Source organism: Scomber japonicus, chromosome 10, assembly GCF_027409825.1.
Source record: "Scomber japonicus isolate fScoJap1 chromosome 10, fScoJap1.pri, whole genome shotgun sequence".
NCBI classification, from domain to species: domain Eukaryota; kingdom Metazoa; phylum Chordata; class Actinopteri; order Scombriformes; family Scombridae; genus Scomber; species Scomber japonicus.
In genome coordinates, this window is record NC_070587.1 from 20,514,553 (window position 1) to 20,537,522 (window position 22,970).

At 43.3% G+C, this 22,970-nt stretch overlaps 1 protein-coding gene across 2 annotated transcripts in view; it reads right to left on the reverse strand.

Annotated features, from left to right (window-relative positions):
• Positions 1 to 22,970, reverse strand: part of rspo2 (R-spondin 2) — a 59,943-nt gene that overhangs the window by 7,621 nt on the left and 29,352 nt on the right. Inside the window, exons 3-5 of one of the 2 annotated variants that reach the window (XM_053327227.1) lie at positions 18,962 to 19,105; positions 18,483 to 18,671; positions 10,046 to 10,051 (exon numbers count right to left, since the gene is read on the reverse strand). In XM_053327227.1, the coding sequence (XP_053183202.1) occupies positions 10,046 to 10,051; positions 18,483 to 18,671; positions 18,962 to 19,105 (339 nt within the window). The remainder of the gene's footprint in view (positions 1 to 10,045; positions 10,052 to 18,482; positions 18,672 to 18,961; positions 19,106 to 22,970) is intronic. The other variant, XM_053327228.1, reaches the window with a different exon arrangement.

Genomic DNA, 22,970 nt, shown 5'->3' on the forward strand with positions numbered 1-22,970 from the left:
TACTGCAGTTCACAGTATGTTAACTGTTCCCTCGTGCCGCATGGTTACCACCTCAGGCTCGAGCGCTCAAAGGTAGGTTATCAAGTAGAAATCGTCCGTGACCGATGTTAAATTAGGCCAACTGCCAAAAAGCTCTAAAGTTCTGACATTCCAGAGACACTTTCTCCACTATGCCTTCACTTAGACACTTGCACCTTGGTTTAGAAACATTGGAAAGTTGTGAATTATTTCTCCCATCTGTACTAGGGAAAATGCAATGGAATGATCCGTTAGGCCATATTTCCAAGTTGGAAACATAGGGTGTGATTACTCAAGTTTCTGCACTTTGATGCAGTAATGTTGCTGTGAAGTTTGCCAACTGTCCTGTAAAATACGTAATTGTCCTGTAATTGGAAACTAAAAGATTTGTTCCGTATTGAACTGATACAGAACACACTTTGTTCTGTCAGTTTTTTGAGAATCAATTCAGTGCAAGTCTATATTAGAGAAATATTATAAATGACATGTGTTCTCTACAACTTATGTCAATTAAGCAATTTTTGGTTTCTACTTTAGGCTGTTTCCCATAATTCACAGAAAGCAGCATAACTACACCATTGGTAGGAGTATAGTTAAGCGACATGCTTAGCCAATCGATGCCTTATGCATCAGACCAATATGATACAGCATCCCATTTCCATGACGATGGCAAGCGCATGGTAAATGCACCCAGTGAACTGCTCTGCAAAGGTGATTATGTTATGGTAAACTTCAAATATAAACCTCCAGAAAACCAACAATGTGGTGAAAATGACATTAAATGAGTTAGGGTAGCCTTTCAAGTGGAGAGTAACCACATGCAGGTTAAAACTAGAGTATCCAAGGACACAGAACCACCACAAACTGAGTAAAATTTGAAAAAAGGAGTACAGACAAGAGGACATGGCAATTGATATTTGAGAATGTGTCAGTATATCCTGTAATTATATTGCTTTTCTTTTCTGGGAATAGAGGATCTGAATAAATATTTACATAGATGGTTGCAAAACAGAAATTATTTGGAGTGCAGACCTATGAGTCCCAGGGTTGTGGGGAATTGTTCATGTGTTGAGTAGCTATCTAAAAAATAATTGGTAATTGTTTCACATGCTGGGCTGTAAACCTTATAGCTATGTGGACATTACAAAACAAGCATTGTCCAGGTGCAAATGTAAGACCCATCCTTATGGGCAAAATGAGCACCATTATATTATTATACAGGAAGCTGGCAACCCTTTAATTGTAATCCTCAAAATACCGCACATTAAATCTCTCTAAACATCTGTGTGACATCAGTGTTGGATAGGTTAACTGAAAAATCAGTAACTCGTTAGATATTACTCACTGACACATTACTTTACTAATTATTAAGCAACACAAGTAATTGGTTACATTACTTGTTACATGACTATTTAGCAGCTCTGTCAAAGGTTCCTAAGCCTCCAAAACCTCAAATCACACAGAGTACAAAAGAGGACATTGCGGATTTATCAAGCAGCCACCCTATCATTGTTAGTACTACTATCAACAGCTAGCTTAACCCCAGTGACTCAACGCTGCAGATGTCCTGTTCTCAGTAAAGCCATGAGGTTACACACCAACTCTGAACAGAACCCAGGTGAAAAGCAGGTCAACCAATGCTGTGGCTAGCCGGCAGCTATAGGAACATGTAAATAATACAGCATTGGAGCAGTCTTTTCACTGAATACTGAGTTGTCAATCGTTCATCAAAATCACATTTAGATAGCAAACAAGCTGACCCCAAAAATAAGTGATAAGTAGCTGTTGCACACTTACTAAATTTCAAATTGTAATCCCTTACACTATAAGTAATGAAGAAGTAATCACATTACAGTAGTACATTACTGTCATACACTTGTGATAAAAGGCTAGATGTATTAATATAAAAATATGAGCTGAAGAAAGTCTCATTATGTGTTGATGATCTTCTCTGGTTTTTCTGCACTACACCACTGAAACATACAGACACAGTCATTTTTATAATCCCTGTAACCTCTTAAACTTTAAACCCTGGAACAAATTTACAGCATCAAGCTTAATATATAGGAGATGCCGTTGCTCTCAACAACAGACAAAAGGGATAACTGACCATGTTTACAGATGTTTAACTATTTAAATTCAAATAAATAAATAAAATGCTGGACAATTTCTGTCACCAGTCTCACTACTGCATCACCATACTACTGCAGCAATAACTCTGTTGACTGTGGGAAGTTAAAAAGGGCCCCACACAGGACCAGATGGTTTCTTACCAATCCATGTAAGGTTTATTAGTTTAAAACTGCACTAGGCAAGATTTATATGGAAAAATACACCTGGCTTTTCAGCCTAAATTGCAAATCGAGAATTCAACAGGGAATAGCACTCTATCCCCGCTTTACCCTTTTTGCCCAAATTATTTTCTAGTCAGAGCTTCATATTCACCTACAAAAGACACTGATTAATCTAAGTGTCACTTCTCTTCGTAACTGCTGCAAGCAGATGCTTCATCTTTAGAAAATTCCACAACATGGGATAGATTTTCTCATCCCAGTGGTAAAGCAGTTCAGCCATTATTTCTAAATGTCTGGTGGGGGTACCAGACACTGAGAAAAAGAAATTAGGTCTGAGGAGTTAAATCACATGACGTTATATGGTTTCTGGGCTATGACATCCTGCCAACTGTTACGGTTTTCCCACTTCCACTCGCAGCTGCCAAAATGTGACAACTTGACATGTAACTTGAAAGCAGAACTCCGAACGCGCACTGTTGCCCCCTGCAGCAGTGAGAGGTAATTGTTGTCAAAGTTTAAATAGAAGCCTGCTGTTTATGTGACTCAACCTCTGCAAAACTTCGAAAATGTGCCAGATAGTGAGGTATGATGCTCACTTTTCATTTTTCAGTTTAGAATTAAGGCGTATAACTGATCATTATCAGCTTTTTTCCACTAAATGGCACCTTGCTCTACTGCAGTGGTTTCACACAACCAGCAGTGTCATGAGGGTAAGCAGCCAGGCAGCGAACAGGCATCACGACCGGCCTTCTGAGCCTGATGTGCCTGGAAACCGCAGGATTCAGAGAAGTGAGCAGCCCCCTCTGTGGTTTGCTATCTCCCGACTGACTCATCGACACATCTGGGCTTAAGTATATGGGGCTCTCCTGCCCCACAGGCACTTGGGTAAATGAGGGATAATTAGCTTTAGTTGACTTTAATGAATGGCTTAATGTTGTGTTTCATTTCTGATGAGAAAAATATAAAGCTCAGCACTTATCAAAGGGGGGCCTGTGCCAATCTTCCCGAAGGCTTGCCGCTGGTGTGGGTCTGTTTGTTTATGTATTTGTTGTGTGCATGGGGGCGAGGCGGGGTGAGCTGAAGATAGCTGCAGCATACTGTATGAGGGAGTAGTAAAGATGTGACCGCAGAATCTAAAGATCAGGAACCTGTGGGGACACACAGTAGCAAATTCATCATTCTAGCTTGAAAGCTACTACAGATGTGAACTCTGTTTGTCTTTGCTCAAAGATACAGAGCAGGCTGTTGCATTCCACTTTCATTTTAATGTCTTATATCAAGATGAGTTCTCTGCAAAGGCTTTGATCCATCTTATAATCCCCACATGCTGTGATACAAAGCAGGAAATGTCTTGAAGAGTTATGATATGCATTCATCTTTCTTTCCAATAAGTGTATTGTATTCAGTTGATGAAATTAATCATTTTAAATAGACACAACATCCAGCATGGATTTATTTGCATTGTCCAATCTTTGTTAGTAAGCTGCTCTAAAGCTCATCTGATATAACTGTCATCTACAGTTTGCTATCTTTCCACTGATGTACCAGCATTTGCTGCTGTAGCTCAATACAGTTCATCATCTTTGCTGTGGCATTAAGAAGTTAAAGCTAATAAAACTGGACTTGGCTGTTCAGTACTTTTACACACTCTATCTTATTCTTTTAATAGCAAATCATGTTTGGCATCCTTTGACTAATAGAATGAAACACACTCCAGAGGATCTCACCAATCTGGATCAAGGCAGGAAAAGCACATCTTGCAAGGGGGCGGGGGGGGGGTTATCCTCTTCACACTGCTATATTAAACAAATATTTGGACCACTTTTTTTGAGGAGGTGAATTTGAAATTCCATGTTCTGTTGAGTATGCCATACTGTGAATCTGGGACTCAGGTCAACCCCCAACAGAGGGCCCAGTCTTGGGGATTTACCTTGCTCAGCCCCCTGCAATGAGCCTCTAGGTCTTCTCTAACAATCTCCCTGCATTACAGCACCCCACCCCACTTCATGGAGAGGAGTACTATGATTGTTAACACAGCCATGAGGTGGCACGCAATAAGGTGCACTAAGAGTAGGGGGGACTTTTGGCTCTCCTATAAGGTAGAGGAGGGATGAATGGATGAGGGTTTCTGCCAACACTTTGTCCACACTGTTTACTACTGCACAGTAAGCCAGATAGTAAAAACCTGCAGTCCATATTAGGATATACTTTGGTATGTGAGTGCCCACATAGAGAAATATAAAAGTATCTACAGTTGACTGTTCGCTAAACCCGTCCACAGAAGAGCAATTGTTCAATCTTAGTTATGGGTGATGCTTGCCATTTGAAGAGTTTGGAGGGTGCCTTTTTTTTTTTTTTTTTTAGCTTTTCCAAAACCAAAAACACAACAACATGTTTATCTGCCCTAACATTAAATGCAATCACATGTCCAGTTAATTAGCTCACTACCTACAGTAGCAACTGAAAGTTATGTCCAAGGCTAAGGTGTATAATTAACTAACTACATTAGTTTGTGGGGTTTACATTACAGGTTAGGTTAAAATAAAGATGGGATGATGACTGGCATATGCACTGTGTATTTCCATCTCATGTGCTATCAGAGTTACAGACCTGCTCTTTACTGGATTTGGGGTAGTTATACTCCAGCAAGACCAGCCAACATTACCTGAGACTGTCTTTACACAGCAATAGAAGAACAATATATGTTCCTTCATGTCTTCTACTTGGATGATGAACTGGTTAAGAGGTTGACTTACGTTTCAATTAACATTAGTTATGTACGTTTTATTTCTATCTGAAATCAGGGACACATAGTTTAAAAAATGAAGGATTTTGAGTGAAAATCTGCCACCACTAACAATGTAAACTGTATGTTCCATGTGAGAATGGAAAGCATGCCAATCATAGCAACAGTAACCAAGCAGAGAGGGGGTTAGAGATTAGTCAATTACTTTATGGCTAAATTAAGACAGAACAAGGTGATCATGGTTGCCATCTCCATCATGCATCCATACAACTATGTGTGTTTGGGCATGGGTGTTATGAAGTGTTTTTGTCCATGTGCGTGCACAACACACACTTCCTTCTCTAATTCCACCTAGTCTCCTTCTTGCTGGTCTCTGTGGGTCTGTAAGGGAATGGAGGAGGATATAGGAGGAAATTGTCCAGCATGATTCCCTCTTACATCTCATTTCTGCGTAAGTCCTTTCATCCCCCCTTCTCTCTACTAGGAACCTCCAGGAGGAAATCCCTCACATGTTTGAACATGGAGCACAACTGTCCCAAAACAGGACCAGAGCCTAACAAGCGGGGAGCCAAGCTAAGTCAGACAGGCTTAAATACTAAAACAGAGACAGGGGCCATCAGGATCATGCCACAATCCCCGTGCAATGGCCAGTGATGAGGGAATCATGTCTGGCTGGCACTTTTTTGTTTTTCTGTGATTGTTCTACTAACTCTGGAAGGGCGCTGTTGTTCAGTCTCATCTTATGATCCAACAGATTGCACATATTTTTTGATAAAAATAGTTCATTAGTTCACAGAGTTGAGCGGAAGAAAGGGTGGGTGGGGGGAGGGTATGTGTTTGATGTATTCGCAGAGCTCCTGTTGCACAGGGAGAGAGGTAAAGCCAATTCAGGAAGGGCCTGATCCTCTCTAAGGCCTGTGCTGCATCAAACACTTGTCAAACACCAGGCAGACAGACAGCTGAGTGGCTCTGACAGATCTGATCACAGACATGGGCAACAAGAGTCACCGCCGCTCAGCTCCTCTATCCAGGCACAGCTCTCCCTCTCCTGTCAATAATCCCCCCTTCGACTCACTAAAACACAAACAGAGGGCTTTGAGGCATATGGCAGACATTTTCTTGTTGTTTTAGATGTGTATGATTACAGTGCAATTTCAACGGTCATTTCAGGGTCTCACCTCACCGAGGAGGGCTTTGTGTACTCCAGAAGGCAGCAGCATCTGTCAGAGATGCAGCAGGGGAAGGAGAAAGGAATCAAATCAAAGGGAGACTTAAGCTCCCGCTAATCCGAAAGAACTGTCTCAAGGCCTGTTGAGATCACGATACTGAACTTTGCCACCCAGCGGGAAGGAGCATTTATGTTTGAAGGGATTTGATATGGTACCTGGAATAGCTTGAGTTTCTTGAAACTGACCACTAAATCATGTCTCGAGTGTTTTTCCTTGGAGAGCCATCATATTAAATGTGCTGAACAGGCAATATAAAGGTTATTTCTGACATGCCAGAATGGTCACAATGATGCATTTCATGCAGAAGCATTAAATACAAATACTATTACAACTACATAAATTACTGATAACATACAAATATTTGCATTGTAAATTATAAAGATGTCACCTTCCCTATAAAAAAAATGCAATATTCCTTTTACCTTTAAATTTAATTCAAAGAACATAATTTAATGTTAATCTACTGTGTTTTTTGTGTGATTCAAATGTTCTCCATATTGGTCTTTATGTTCAATGCATGCAGCTGCAATTGTCAAAATTGAACACATGCCATGGATAAATTGAGAAATGTATATTGCACATATAGCTTTCTACAATTACGGAAACATCACACTCAGTACATATACGGTAGCAGTCAGGAAAATTATCCTTAGAGGATGTCTGGGATTTATTCTTCTCTTTAAACACAGTCAAATTACTATGTCTAATGTGAAAGGTGATGAAGCCACAGAGAATTCTCACTGAATTCTGCAGTTCCCCTCAGCTCTACAGAAAACTTTTCTGGCATCTTTTGGATCATTGTTTTGGTTTTTTACGGCCTGCAACTTTACGGAGTCTCACGGCTCTCTCGCCGTTCTTTCCAGACACAGATGGTGGCAAGAGTAAAAAAGTCAAGTCAAGTCAAATGTATTTATAAAGCACATTTAAAAACAGCAGTTGACCAAAGTGCTGTACAATCAAAATAGTAAAAAGCCATAAAACAACACAATAAAACAGAAAGACCAGTTTAACAGACAAAAAGACAAAGAAAGCCAAATCTCATACTGAGTTAATAGCCACGGAATAAAGATAAGAAGGGATTTAAAAACAGGCAGTGTAGAGGTCAGCCTAACATGCAGAGGTAGCTCGTTCCAGAGTTTGGGGGCTACAACTGCAAAGGCACAATCTTCTCTGTGAACCTTGATGTTGGGATAACCAGAAGCAACTGGTCAGCGGACCTTAGTGAATATGATAGGACGTGTGGTTGTAAAAGATCAGAGAGATATGTTGGAGCTAGCCTATTTAATGATTTGTAGACAAACAATAAAATCTTAAAATCAACGTGAAATGTACAGGGAGCCAATGAAGGGAGGTCATTAAGTGGGAAATGTGCTCTTGCTTGCCTGTTCCTGTTAAAAGACGAGCTGCGGGATTCTGGACCAACTGCAAGCGTGAGAAGGAGGCCTGGATAACACCAACATAGGGAGTATTGTAGTAGTTAAGGTGGGACGATGCTGCTATTTGATGCTGCTCTCTACTTGGTTGTTTCAGATTTTCTACATGGACGCTTCCACTTTTATTGGCAAGCAAATTGGTATTGATTTTATGTTTTAATTGATAATTCTCAGCACCTCTCATTCATGTTCTCACCATATTACTCTGGATGTGCATGTGTAACTCCTGCTACTGAGCTAGCTGACCAGTACTTTAAGACTCCAAGTGGAACTGCTGAAATCAAATTAAATTCAGATAAAATGGGATTGGCCTGAGAACAGAACTCTACAAACTCTCATAAACCACCGCCACTACCAACAAAGCTAGTGACTAACTGGTGAACATAGTGGAGTATTGAGAGGCAGATTTCCCTTACTAAAACATTGCCAAATGGAGAGTGATATTGAATTTACATTCACCAGGTGGCCAAATACTAGCCTGGGTATACCCATGCTCTCATTCAAGCTACATTCTACTTCGCTTAGAAAGTTAGCATGGCCAGCAAGACAAAATCTTCGCCTGAGATAGGGAACCAATCACAGAATGGGGAGGCGGGCTCAAGACGATGACGACCGTAGAGCGACTCTGTTTACATCCAGCATGGCGGCCATGGAGGTGCAGCAACTGCTCGAAGCAGCAGTAGATTGTGTTCTAAATAAATTGGAAGGCAAGTTCACTTTGAAAATAGTACAAAAACTTGTGCTACACGCTGCTCCCTTCAGGCTCTGAATACATCATTGTGTATTGTTGATATGATTGATTGTAAGTTTGTCCAGTAGCGTACAGAAGCATTTGATCGACATTCGTTGATCCCACCTCAAATACGAGGAAATGAACGGCTCCTCGCCAGACCCTACCTCAATCTCATGAGATTGAGACATGGTCTGGTGTTAGCCAGGCTAGCCAAATACATGATACCATATGACTTTCTTAGAAGCCATATCAACATTAGAAGGTAATAATATGTTAGTGCTGTGTTTAAAGCTTGGTGCGCTGCCCCCTAGTGGTCAAAAATGTATTCATGCAGGTTTAAGCGTTAATTCAGAATTTTATAAATATGCCTAGGGTCACTGGTACAGAACCAGTGACCTTTCTTTCAACTCATACATAAGTGGTTTATCATATAAATGGTTTTGTGGAGGCTGGTTATTGCTTGCTTTTAATGCAGTCAAAAAACATGTTAAGGTCACTAGATTGTGGTAACATATTTGCTCCTATAAGCTGAAAATGCTAACCCCTGACATCACCTTCATGTTCAGCTTTTTTGTGATGATGGGAGTGCAATACAGTGCTCTACAGCCTGGCCTCTACTTACCACTATAATGGCTCTGCTTTTAGTCTGCATCTCCCTGTATTTGTCACTCTTAGGTCACACACGCACACACACTCACACACAAACACAACACAGAAAAACACCCAGACACACAAGCCAAGGGCCAGCAGGCCTATACTTGTTGCTTTGTTGTGTCTGCATGTCTGTATGCTGGGTCCACGCTCATGGACATGAGTGGGTCAGAAGCCGCAGCCTCTCTCTCTCTGAATCACCAGCTGTAATTAAAAGCTGTGATGTCTCTATAAAGACGCCCACCAGAGATGGAGAAACAGAGGGAAGGAGGGGAGGAGGAGAGGAGAGGAGAGCAGAGGAGAGGAGAGGGGCTTCTAGCGGTTGAGCCAGTGCAACTGTGCACCAGATGTTTGCAGGCTCCCCCGTTCAGCTCCTCGCCTTCCTCCTTTTCTCTTCAGAGCAGTGGAGAAGGGGGGACTCCAATGCACGCAGCAGTGCTCCGAACAATGTGCGCCACGCGAACACATCCTCCTCTGTGGCATGCACATTGTTCCTCAGACCGCCACGCACTGTGATATGTGATACACGAGCGAGAGAGTGTCATTTGAGTGTGATACAGGAAAAGAGCATGGAAACAGGGCTGAGGAAAAGAGTAGATAATGTGGTGACTTGTTCTGTCTGTGAGGTCTGTTTTATTGTTTGTCAGTGTCTATTACGTGTTTCTCACACTCTGGCTGAATTTGTGTGTTTGTGTGTGTTTGTGTGTGTGTCTCTGTGTGTGTGTGTGTGTGTGTGTGTGTGCGCGTGTGCGTGCATCCTCATCTGCCTGGTGTTGTGTAAATGGAGATGAAAGCATTTGCGGTCCACAGGAGAGCTGGAAGCAGTGTTGGACTGGAGGTCTGGCAGGCAGAGAGTGGAGGTGCCGTGATGCAGCACAATCAGACAGATTTCACTCTGACCTGCATGGGTTATCTAAATACGAGGTAAGAAACCCTGATACCGGGGCCTATTTCAAAACAACAGTTAGACTGATATAGGCGTTTGATATTTTTGGACTTGGCTGAAACAGAAAACAGATGATATTTAGTTTCATGTTTTTAAAATCACAAAATGTTCTCTCTCCGGTAAAATATAAAATTCAATGTTTTCCTAGAATTTTACGCCTGTCAGGATGGAAGAGCCACTAAAACTCCATTTGGACAATCGTTGCACACTCCAAATCCATACTAATGAAATTTTTTTAAGCGGGGTGAGCAGGTTTCATTACAGGTTTTACAGATTGCCACCCCTGAAGCTGCTGTGTAAAATACTTTAACACCTCACCCTGTATTGATTTCTCTGGTCAGCCATCAGATATAAAAATAAGGAAATTATCATCTACTGTGGTCAGGGGAAAACCTCTGTCATATAACAAGCGGGTAAGGCAGGCTAAGATACTGTATTTTATAAAAGACCAATAAGAGTCTCATATATGAGTTGGGCCCTACTTCAAAGATCTCATCACAAGCTGTTGCCATCCATCCCTGTAAAGACACAGACCATGTCTCGACTGCTGTAAAAAATCACAGGGTGTGACAGCACAAACTGCCCATCAAGGGGAACGTTCATCGAAGGTCTGCTTTACGGCCCCGACCGTGTCATGGGTAATATCAGCCCATATACTGCACAGCGGGGGGAAATAGCTCCCGTTTGTGGGGCATGAGAACATGAAAACATTCCACTTCTGTACAGTATCGCCCCCTCCTCCTCATCCTTCTCCCACCTCCTCCTCCTCCTCCAGTTTGCTGCCACTTTGTTTGTTTGTGTACGTCTGTTTTTGATGGGGTTGTTGATGTCGGCCCATATGCCTCATTTCCTCTGCCAGAAAACGACAACGGAAGCCTCGCAACCAACTCGCTTGCTCCTTCTCTCTGGGCTTAGTCCCACTCTGAACAATGTGTGCAAAGATATTCAGGTTCTCGACCTGAATATTTAGGTCACGGTTTCATAAAACTATGCAGATATGAGGGTATAAATCTCGACTTTTGGCTGCCAAATGGGAATCTATTCAACGTCAAAATGTATTAGAAAAATATGTACATCTGCTACCTTGTACTTACTGGAATAACTTTACTACCAACGCGCACTTTGCAGCAAAGCAAGTCAAACAAATAAGAGGACGGCTGTATCTAATGGGTCTACACGAGTCTACAAAAGGCAGTTCAGCAAAACCACAACTCAACTGGGCCAAAGAGTGTGAAAAAAAAACCTCACTCGCACCCCCTCCTCTTTCTTCCTGCTTAGAAAAGACCAGATGACAATAACGTGGAGTATGGAGCCCCAGTGAGCTCTGTTGACCCCTCCTCTTCCACCTCCCCTCCTTCCATCCCTCCACCCCCTTGGTCTTTGAAAGGCCTCCACATGTTTATGGCTCATGCCTGTGGTATGACGATGGATTCTCCATATAAAAGCCAGCAGGATCATGGGGTGTTTCAAATATTGCTCTCTGAAGACAGTTGCTGACAAAATGACAGCAGCCATATTTATTTTGGTCAGAGAGCAGGGGCACTTAGTGGGAAGTTAATCAGAGACCCCTCCTCCTCCTCTTTCCTCCGGCTTCCAGCATCGTCTTCCCCCCCCCCCCCCCATAAGGAATGTATCCAGGGCAGAGAAGTCTACAAGACTACTGGTAATGACTTTCTCCTCCGATGGAAGATTTAACGCAGCTAAACTGCACGAGAGGCATAAAAATAAACTTGAAAGTTTGGTTTGTAAAACATCAGCATGAAGCAAGTGTTGATTGCCTGTCCAGACGTGAGCCTAGACAATCAATTTTCTTCTGGTAAGGAGGAGATATGAAATATAAGCATGCAGACGAGGGAAAAAAAGGAATAATCTATGGCAGAGATTCGCAAATATGGGATCGCTGAAATAGAACTAGTGACTGTGACCGCAGCAGTGACCATAACTGCCATTGGCATTGGGATGCTGAAGACATGGCCAAGTCAATGACAGGTTGATGTGTCTGTCTTTCCTCTTCAAGCACACTCTCATTCACTACAGCGCAGTGTAAAGCTTCCAAAACACTCTTTGTCATCTCAGCTTTCAAATTTTACAGTCGTGTGCACAGCATGAGGAAAACATTGTTTGCTACTGAGTTTTCTTTTCGTCTTCACATCCAGAATTGGGTTACATTTAATTAAATTAATAAACATCGCAAGTTTGTGAGGTGGGTGGTGACGGGGAGTTGTTGCACTGTCCGGAGCCAGGCCACCCCAGTTGTCCATCCATGCTGTCCAAAAGGAGGGAGGGTACTTCTGAGGCCTTCTCACCAGCTACTGTGTCAGCCCCTATGGAGCGGCCTTATTAAATGAAGATTAAGCTGTGGCTCCCCCAGTCACAACAGGCTGCGGTGCGAGGCTCACATAATCACTATGACAGGGCGGCTGCCAATTAGTGTTCTCCTTCTGTCCTGGGAAAACACTCCTCACTCCACTCCCGCTGGCGGGAAGAACTGATCCGGATTGTCCGTGATATTACTCAGGCCAGAGATCGCCGTTAATCACCACCTGTCATACCAGTGCGGCAGAAATCAGAGTGAGACTTATCATCTGTGCACCAGCTCCACAGTCCAAAAGTCCTAACTTCCCGTGGAGCACACCCGGAGAATATTAATTGGAATAATAAGATAACTAAATGAAGGAACAGAAGTGCAGACCTCTGTTCTCAAGTGCTTTGAGTTGCATTCAGAGTGGTGGCTTGAGTAGAGCTCGATTGTTGTTTGACTTGGACAAACATGAACTTTTCTGCAGAGAGAAGATGAACACACTCAATCAATTAGCCTCAAGTTAAAAGCATGTGCCTGTTTTACAAAAAAGCTGGCCTCATGGTAGAAGGCTACGTCTGACAAAAACACATCCAGAAATGTGTTTGGATGTCGGGGTTCCAAGCCAAACACAGGCCAGACTCAGATGTGATCATGCTGAGTGCGTAACTAAAATGCTCAGAAGTGAATGGCATCTTTCGCCAGGGCTTAAATCTCTTGGCTCAGTGAATATAAACACCAAAATTGTGTGTCACACGCTCATTTGCATGCACGCGCTTTAACTGCTCGCTCAAACGTAAAGACTGCCAGTAACCAGAACTCTTTTGGTGTTTCGAGCAGTGTGTGCTACAGACAAGGCGGTTGAGCTTCCTCTAGAGTGGATTTGAGGCAATCACCGTTGCTCTGTGCATCGTTTTACAGGAGCAGAGACTTTGTAGCAGATGGTTCGCAGACGGTGAGGACCAGGAGGTCCACAGCACTGCGGATTCACCGCAGAACCAGACTGGCTTCAGACAGAACCTGGCGTAGATCCCACCAGTCAACCAAATCCTCCTGGGGTATAGTTGATCCTGGGCGGATCTGGATTCACTTTGGTCTTCTACTCCAGACTGTAGGTGCTCGTGGGGTAAATTAAACAACTGCCCGCCTCTCTGTCATGTCCAATGGCCTTAAATACAGACGAAGACCTCAGAAGGGCTTTTAGATGTCACCCTGTGGAGGAGTGATTAAGTGGGAAACTCAGACTAGGTGGGTTTATCCTTTTCTACATCCCTGCCACAGAATGTGTCCCAAAATGTGTTTATCCAAGGTTTCAAATTGATGGCAGAGGGAATGGGCTGAGCATCATGGCTGGAAGAGGTAGTTATCACAGTTACAGTATAAACACAAACTGCACACAAAAGTTTTGACAGACAGCATTAGTGGTGTCTGGATCTGAACACTCAGATGACTGATTGGATGGAAGGCTTGGCCTCGACTGAGCCCTACAGCAAAAAGGGTTTCTCTGGTTACACACAGGAGATCAATACTCCCACGAAGGCTTGAAGCTCTCCAAGTACAGGTACATAACCCAATGACCAAAGAATAACCATTATATATTCCACCTCTCTCTTACTCTTCCTTTTTCTGCCTCTTTCAGCTTTCCCTCTTTTTTCTTTCCATGAGGTCAGCAGGGTGACTGTCTGCATGGACTCATAGAAGCATTCTGGGTGTAAATTGAGCTATCAGGTCAATTTGGGTTAATTTTGGGGCTCGGTCGACTCCTACACTACAAATGCTCCTTTAATGAATGGACTTTTACCTGCACACCAGGCAAGCAGGGCTGCACAAATGTGAGGCGTTTGTGCCGTCTGAGAATCTGAAAGCCGATTTGTAAAAACTGTCGGAAATTAGCCCGAGTTGCAATGGTGTGTTTGTGTTGGACTTTACTCCCTCTTAAATCCCAAATCAGGGATTACGTTAAGAGAGGGAGTTTCGAGAGCTTTAACATTTTAAGTTGTTTACACAACATCTAATGTCACTGACATGGCAGAAGCAGCTGTTGTTCACAGATTATAGTAGCGTGGGTGGGCAAGAGAGGGGAAAAAAAAGGAAAATACACACAGATGGATTGATAGGCAGAGTAGGGCAGCAGAAAAAAGAGCCAGAGAAAGAGGAATCGAAGTTGTCACACATGTCTGTTTGTAAACCAGTGAATCTGATGACAGGGGTTGCTGGGAAATCTGTGGGGAAATCCTTAATGGCATCAATATGGAACAGCCACGCACTGAAGTGTTATCACTCTCCTCACCTTTCCTCTCATCCCATGAGCTCACAAGACAGAGAGAGAGGGGTGAACCCAGTCTGTCAATGCTGATAGCGCTGGGGCAGCTATTAATAAAGTCTCTTTACTGTTTATTGCCTGTTCGGAGCAGCACTCCAGGGATCCGGAGGATAGAAAAGCATTTTACTGTCTCATGGGTATAATGCAAACGCCAGGCACACACGCCAGCCAAGCAGCGACGAGATGAGACCTCCTGATTCTTCTATAGATGATCCATAGTAATGCGCTATGCTCTGAATTTTAAAAGCTGGATGAAAACGGTAGAATCTCTTAAAGATTTTTGATCAATGTTGCACAGATGGTTTTCTAATCATTTGATGTGTTCAGAAGTAATGTAATTAATAGCAATTGTAAATTAATTTTCCAAACAAATAATGGTGTGCAGACTGTGTGTAATCTCATTGCTAAACAGTTCAAATTATTCAACATGGCTTTGGATCAGTAGTCTCCAACCCTGCTCCTGGAGAGCTACTGCCCTGCATGTTTTAGGTATCTCCTCACTCACACCTGATTCTAATTATGAACTCGTTATCAAGCCCTTGACAAGCTTCAACTGCTTGATAACAAGTTAATAATCAGAATCAGGTGTGTTCGAGTGAGGAGATACCTAAAACATGCAGAGTTGGTGACCACTGCTTTAGTTGATTTTGGAGAAATATTCGTCCCCTTGAGCCTTCCTGGAGCATTGCAGTATTCCCAATAATATTCTTTAAATATTGCCTGCAACCCAGCTGGTGGAAACGCAGCACGCTGCCATTATATTCTTTTGCCAAGCTTTAAGTTTGCTTTAATGTATCTTGACAGTTGGATGGAGACTACCCTTGTGACAGTGTACCACCGCATATTTTGTCTGTCCTTGTGCTCCGCTAAATGCTTTCCATGATTTTTTTGGTGGGGGCAGAGTGTGTTATCAGGACACTGCTGCTCTGGCAACACCGGCTGAGAACAGCAAATGAATCCCAGAAGTGCAAATGATATACTATGTTTAAAAATGATCTGCAACTTGTACGGAACACATCAGACACGGTTTACACGACTCATCATGTTTGCTGTGAAAATGCCTCGCCTCTTGACATTGTCTGGGCTTTACTTTCTCTGCTTGTGTATTTTTTACAGAGGGATTAGATCTCTCCAGACAGACGTGGGGGAAAAGAATAAGATCATTTGTGTTGTCCTTGTCCACCGGCTAAGCTGGAAGAGAAGTCAAGATCCATCAATGACGTCCACCACGTGTAATTTAAATACACAGATATGCAGAAATGCAAGCCAGGGTGATCAGATAAGCATTGCCATAAATAGTGTATACCTATATGTTGCTTCCTCTTATTTCCTGTCTGCAGTTAATCCACAGCATCTTTATGGGCTGCTATGCTTATCCTAAAGGTTGGTGTCTGGTGTCCCGTGCCAGATAAAATGTTCATTTTTAGACTGTCTTAAGTTCCAAATGATCATTATAAGCACTTTTTGCAGTTAGAATTTTATTTGAATGTACAATCTATACATTTGCAGTTTTCTTAATGCTGTTTCTGTATAAAGATTAAATTGAACATCCAATATTGCAATTTTTTTTAAGTTTAGAGACCAATAAGATGTAAAGTCCTTGAATGTGTGTTAATGTAAAAGGTCACTCAGCCATTATTTCATACTCAGGTCTTATTCAACAGACTTTGACCACTTCCTGATCACCTGCATTTCAGAAGGTGGCCTCTCATCCCTTTAGACTATACTTTACTATCACTCACGGGAAGTGATTATTTTACAATGTCAGTTGGTGGAGCTGCCAGGCGATGGTGCTGGATCTGTGGAGTGTTTCTCCTTGCCTTTTTGGCTTCTCCATCCTGTTCAGCTTCAGCCGCTTACATTTTTACATTGTATTTATTTGAACTGAAGAGTGTTGCATTTCACTGGCTTTTGCCAAGTGGGGATTTTTCACTAGCGGTTGAGTGGTGTAGAATTAACAACACATGCCTAAGTCTGAAATTTACCTTTATTAAATAGGCCACCGCAGCACTTCACAAGCCCAGAGAGTCCTAAGATGCACACACAGTGACACTTTTACACACGGCTTTTTAACCACTCGACCGAGGCCTAGGATCCTCCACTGAGACGTAACTCAGTCACTGAATAAGAAACTGTACTGAGAGGTTTACAATGACCACATACCCAGGGAACAGTAGCTTTAAGTAAGATGGACATGGGGAGTCTGCTGTCAGTTTCTAAGGGACTGAGGAAAAAGTAAGACTCTATAACAACATCTCATTAGTTTGCTTGAGATAATTGATGGCAGTAACCATGCGCACAACGCCAAATTTTAATTAAAGAGGGTCATAAAGTGTCTCAGAAAAGGTCAAGCAGGCAAGGCAAAGTCATGAAGAGGTGCATAAGGGTTGGGTAGAATTTCCCTGACTAACAAGACAGTGCTTCAGGAACTAAATGTGCCATGGAATCACAGTTTCCAACCCAGAGAGCAGCGACTGCCTTGGTAGTGCTGAAATACGAGAATCTATCGGGGTTTATTTCAAGTTTATTTACTCTTTCATCACTTCACCAAATGATCCTCCCATTCAACACTCCAGGCCTAAAATGGAGAAAAAACCCTCAGGAATATTTTCGTCTTTCTGTTAAACAATGTTTTCTTTTTTTGATAATCTGAATGCTATCTGCTATTGTAATTGCTTCCTTATTTGGTAAATTAAATATTTACACTCGCCCTATCCTAATCCAAAGTTTATGAGAGACGTAAAAGTACATTAAGGAAAAAGACATTTATTTTAAAAGCACTGCAAACCCTGAGGCCATCACCCCAAATGGTGTGTTTGGACTGTCTGAGAAAAATGGTTTACTTTTTGAAAGAGAAAAAATATTTCCCTTAGCTGTATTCACACACAGAGAAATCCCAGATTTGACTTCTCATTTAATGGCCTGACATACATGCTGTGTGCACCACAAATATCTCTCAAACTGACGTGAGGAAACAGAGACGGCCATTGAGGAAACCTGCAGTTCGTTCTTTGAAGAATTCCACTGAGGGGAGGAAGGGAGATGGGAGAGAGTGGGGGAAAAATATACCTCAGAAACAGAGCTGGCTTAAACAAGGCCGCCATGGAAAAATACTGATATTTCATGCACGGAAACGCCACTGCACACCTCAAAAAAACAGACAGTGAAAAAATAAGGCTGAGTGCAAGGTACGAGGGCTATATGAGACAGGTGGAACTGTGGCGGGGGAAGGGGGAAGGGGGAGCTCTCCTGTGGGATAAGTGGGCTGTTTTCTTTAATATTCAGCAGAGTAGTGTAAACTTTAGAGGTGCAATATACGACTTGCAGCCCCACTACATGTGACACTATAGCACCACCATCTCAGACTAAAACACATGCATGTGTCATTTACTCGGTTAAGCTGGGGGGGAAAGAAAGCAACATCTGAGCACACGGCTAACAAAACTAGTCAGTGCTGATTAAATATGCATCAAGATTCTGTTACCCTATTGCCTATTTCTTGTCTCAAATGTTTTTAGGAACTTATTATAGCTGTAAAGTAGTTGAGAAAGTACATGGGGAGGACATATAGAGACTCACATGCACTAACGTGCATGCATGGTTGGACAAGCTATTAAAATACAAGTTCATATAATAACACACACACACACACAGAGTGTGACTTCTTTCTCTGCTCAGGACGCCATTACTCTTTTCTCTTTATGCAGCAATAGTTTTTTTGCTGACATCTAGTGTGGCTGGATTTTATATACACTGCACATTTAAAGTGAATGCGGATGGAGTTTGGACTGACTGATAAAACATGCTTACCTCTCCTGCAGTGCCTCATGGCCATTTTGCACATCCTGGACTCAGCGATGGTGGGACATGGTATTGTGTCCTTGGGTGGTTTCTTTACAATGTGCCGCGTCCGGGTCTCCAGACCCCACTTATAGCCACAGGTTTTGTTTCTCCTGGTGCAGGCTCCCCATTCGCTCCACTGGCCCACCTCGCAGCCCTCTGCAGAGACACAGAAACAGTGATGTGCAGTGAAACCACAGCAGAGTGCCATTTAGAGGCAACTCAAGACCCCAGGTCAAACTTTAATACAGGGTGAAGGAGCTTTATTAGGATGCTATAACCTCTTTGTGTGTGGTCTCAGTTGAACTGCTTGTTTTTTTGGTCCAAATTAAGCAGGCCAACTGAGAGGTTATAGAATGTTGTGAACAGGTAAAGAAAGGTGTAAAAGACACAGTTGTTTACTATTTTTGCCTTTTCATTTTAATACATATCTGTGTTGTTGCACGTACCTCCACACTCCATGGTTTCTTCCAGCGGGGCAAAGCCCTCGGGGCACTTATCATAGCAGCGCCCTTTGTGTAGGTAAAAACCTGACTTGCACTTGGTGCAGAAGTCTTTACTGAAGCAGGACTCGCAGTTCTCTATCCTGCACCCTGGAGGAGGAAGAAGAGAAAGAGGAGAGTCATCAGGGTCTCTCATCTGGAGTTGATCGAGAGCTAAGGGGTTTGGGGAGGGGGGTTCTTGAAAGGATTATACCATCTCTACCACAAAAAAAAGAAAAAAAGAAGCCAATTCCCTGTAAGTCATTTCTCTTCGGGGCTCAAGTGTATTTCAGAAAACTTGTTTTGCCCGACACAGATTTGTTTTTCGTCTTCCTGTTCTTGTTCAGGGAGAGCAAATGAACAATGTGCAAACACAACGGCAGAGACGGTGAGGATTTACGTCACGCTGACCTCAACAGATTGCACTGACATTCAACTGTCTGGATACAAACACATAAGCTCATATGTTTTCAACTAATGGTACGCTGCAACAGGAAGAATACATCCCATTAGTGCTGTGAATAGTGTTTACTATCCTATCTTATCACTCCACGCTGCTCCGATCTGTGCATGTTTCCATAACTGAAGATTATTGGAGAGAGAGTCAGGTTTTCATTAAAGTGTGAATGATTGCTTATGATCACAAAGTTGGCCGGCTTCATGAATCCTTTACGTTTGGCTACGATGCAGAAGGGGGAAGGTGGGTAAGGAAAGGGGAGGGACTCAACAACATCTCTGCAGCCTTGCCAAACAAACGCTGATGCATTTAGTCAGCAAACACAACGGCACACTTATCCTCCCACGCCACACCCTGCCGCCGCGCATGACACAGAGCGCCGCGCTTGCAAAGAAAAGCACGGCGATGGCTCATCAAGCTCTTACTCTGCAAATAGCACGTCAGGCAGGGCCAAATTACGCCAACCACACCAACAGGGCGACGCACAGGCCCACATGATTAAAAGGAGCCTCCCAGGGCTGCCTAATTTATGACACTCCTCAGAATCTCCATGTGGTGGGATTACCCAATAGGCTTCCAGTATTGGGGAACCACAATAACCTGAGGCCACCATCTTTCCCCACTTGCAAGGGGTTTCCCAGGTAGGGTGTCATCTGGTCCTCTGATTGCATCTCGCGCGAGGACGCAAGCATGCATTAGCGCGTGTGCGTTTTTCTCGGCGCGTAATCGTGCGTTGCTGTGATTTTCCACATGTGAGAGCGACAGAGGCTGAGGGCTGCTCTTTTATCTGTGACCCTCGCAGGGCCCGGGGAAGGGAAGGTTCTCACAATCACACCCCTTAATTACACCATCTCCAGCTAACCATCAGGCCTCCTCCTCGACATTCCTCCAAAACGAGGGGGTCCCTCCCCGCTTTACTTTGAACCCTAAAGTATGGCCTCTGCCCACTCACTCTGGTCTCACGCTTTCCCGACCAGTCTAAACAAACCATGGACACACACACATATACACACACACACACACACACACGCACATGCACAAACACACACATAGCAATCAGATATGGCTGGAGATAGACCCACTCTGCATGAAGCTGTACTCCACATTCTGAAAAGGACACTGACCATACATACATTACTGAATTTTTTGGGTTGTTTCTTTTTAATCATCTGATATTACTTAGCCTATCTGGTTATTTTCTTTTTTTTTTATCCATGGCTCAATTTGATCATATAGTTCAACATATGCATGCCTTGGATCACCAGAATTACACAGTGCTGTAAAGATATGTATTTTACCACCATTTTTAGTTCTGCCTCTCATTCATTTCTTTCTGGTTGAAACAAAAATCAGTCAGGCTGGGTTTGATGCAAGGCAAGCCCAATTCAGGGAGTGAGCTAATAAATCACAAAGTTAATTGGAAAGCACAAAGCTGTCTTTTACCCTTCACACTTCCCAGGCCTGTCATCACCTGAAAGACTTTTAGCTCCCAAACAAAGCAAAAAAAATAAAAGAGTGAGAGGGGGAACAAGAACATCTGGCAGTACTCTCAAGCACTCTAGTTGTTGTGCAATCCCCAGTTATTGACAGTAAATACAAGCAACATAGATGTGCCAAATAGTGTATTCTTGCAGCAGCAGCAGTAGCATTTGACAAGGTTTTTTGATTAATACATCATTCTTCATTTCTGTTTTCAGATGTAGCGAGGCAACGGTGTAAATGCTCGGAAAGGCTGTTTTCTAAATAGATGATAAGTAATAACGTCAGTCTGTTAGATGGATGAGGTGGATGGCACATCAATGCGGCTCCGTGGGAGTTAGAATGCGGGGAGGAAAAAGCTTGAGGGTCATGGGTCATCAGAGAATGGGGTGGGTAGGAAGGGATCACCATGACAGACATTTATCCTTCTGCTCAGTTATCAGGCAAAAGGCTATCTCGGACAGCGTGTGCTATCTGTGACACCGGAGCAGCTCCCAGTCTGACCACTGGCCAGTCGGCCCCGGCCAAGTCGGCATTTAGACAGTTTGTCCAGCAGCTCAAGAAACAGATACAGGGGAGCGGGTTCATTCTCCCTGTGGGATTAACCTCTGGACCACCTTTAAAGTCTTCATCGAGGTGCCTCGGGGAGACTAATGAGAAATAATGAGGTCATCAGATCCCATTGAAGGCCTAGTGTTCCTGGGACTTAAACGTATTATCATCATTATCTCCTGGCCTGGTACTGGCTGTGAGTTATATTATGAACGCAGGAGGAAAAGCCTTGTGTTTCAAGCTCTGAGAGAAATTTCAAAAGCTGCCAGTAAAGCGGTCGAGGGAGCGCGATTTGAAAAGCTGCATAAACAGTCACCTGTATCGCTGTTACACTTTCTTCTTTTTGTAGTTTGCTTGATTTTATGCTTGAATTTTATGTGGTTTGCGTGTCAAGTGCATTTGAAGTTGAGAGATGAGTCACAGAGCGTCACTTGTGATCTCACGGTGCATGCTTGGCAGAAGCCGGTCCCTCGGCTGTGGTCTGGATGGGGAACCCACCGATTTTATCACGGATACTCAAAGCCTCATGTCAGATTCAGTCAGATGTTGTTCTTCCACAGGCTGACAGCACCATATGTAATCACTCCATTTATTTACATGAATATTCACTGTGTAAAGAAAGGGCGCTAAGTCATTTTTGCAAAGATTGATGAATCTCTCATGTTCCAGATGGGGTCTTTCACGTTATCTGAGCTTGAGGTGGGTTGTCAGACCACTCATCAGTCTATGGAGAGAGTCTCAGACTCCTCCAGAAAGCTAACCAGACCCGATGTTGCTCAGCAGGAGTGTCAATGTCGTAAAAGGCCTGGCAGTGTGAGGGGGAAAACAAGCCCTATTTTTCCATCCTTTGCCTCCAAGCGAACAGTCGAACAGCTCTGACCTACTCTCTAGGCCCCGGGTTTGGCTGACATGGAAGCTTTGGCTTGCTCGCTGCCACCCAGCCATGTCATGTGGAGCTGTGGATGGCAGGAGTTCATGGCAAAGGCCAGAGCTGCCATGTTCTTCCCAACTCTCTCCATGCTGTTTTTTCCACATGGGTGCTCCTCCGCATGCCAGTGTAGGGCTAGGTGAAGCAGAGGTGGTGTTCCTGTCAATCAGCATCTCTCGGAGAGAAAACAGGGATGGCAGATGTGTCAGCGGTTCTCCTTGCTTCTTCACTCCAAGAAACACAGTCTATGATATACCAGGAACTGCTTCTCTATCTGCTCAGCCAGCTCCAGGATACACACAAACAGCTCAAGCTTCAGACAGTGGTCAAGCACACACAGCCCTTCTACTCACATTAGAGTATGCACAATTACGCACTGTTTAGAGAACAAACTCTATTCAACTCTGCGTCTGGCTGTTATGTCCTGGGAGCAGGGCTTGGTTTGGTGGGTCCATTGTATTGTCTGGCAAATCTGAAAGTGCGGTGAGTAAAGCTGTGATGATTAAATGTCCCTTGGTAAAGCTCAATGGCCAAAAGCAACTGGTCTTTTTGTTGGTTAG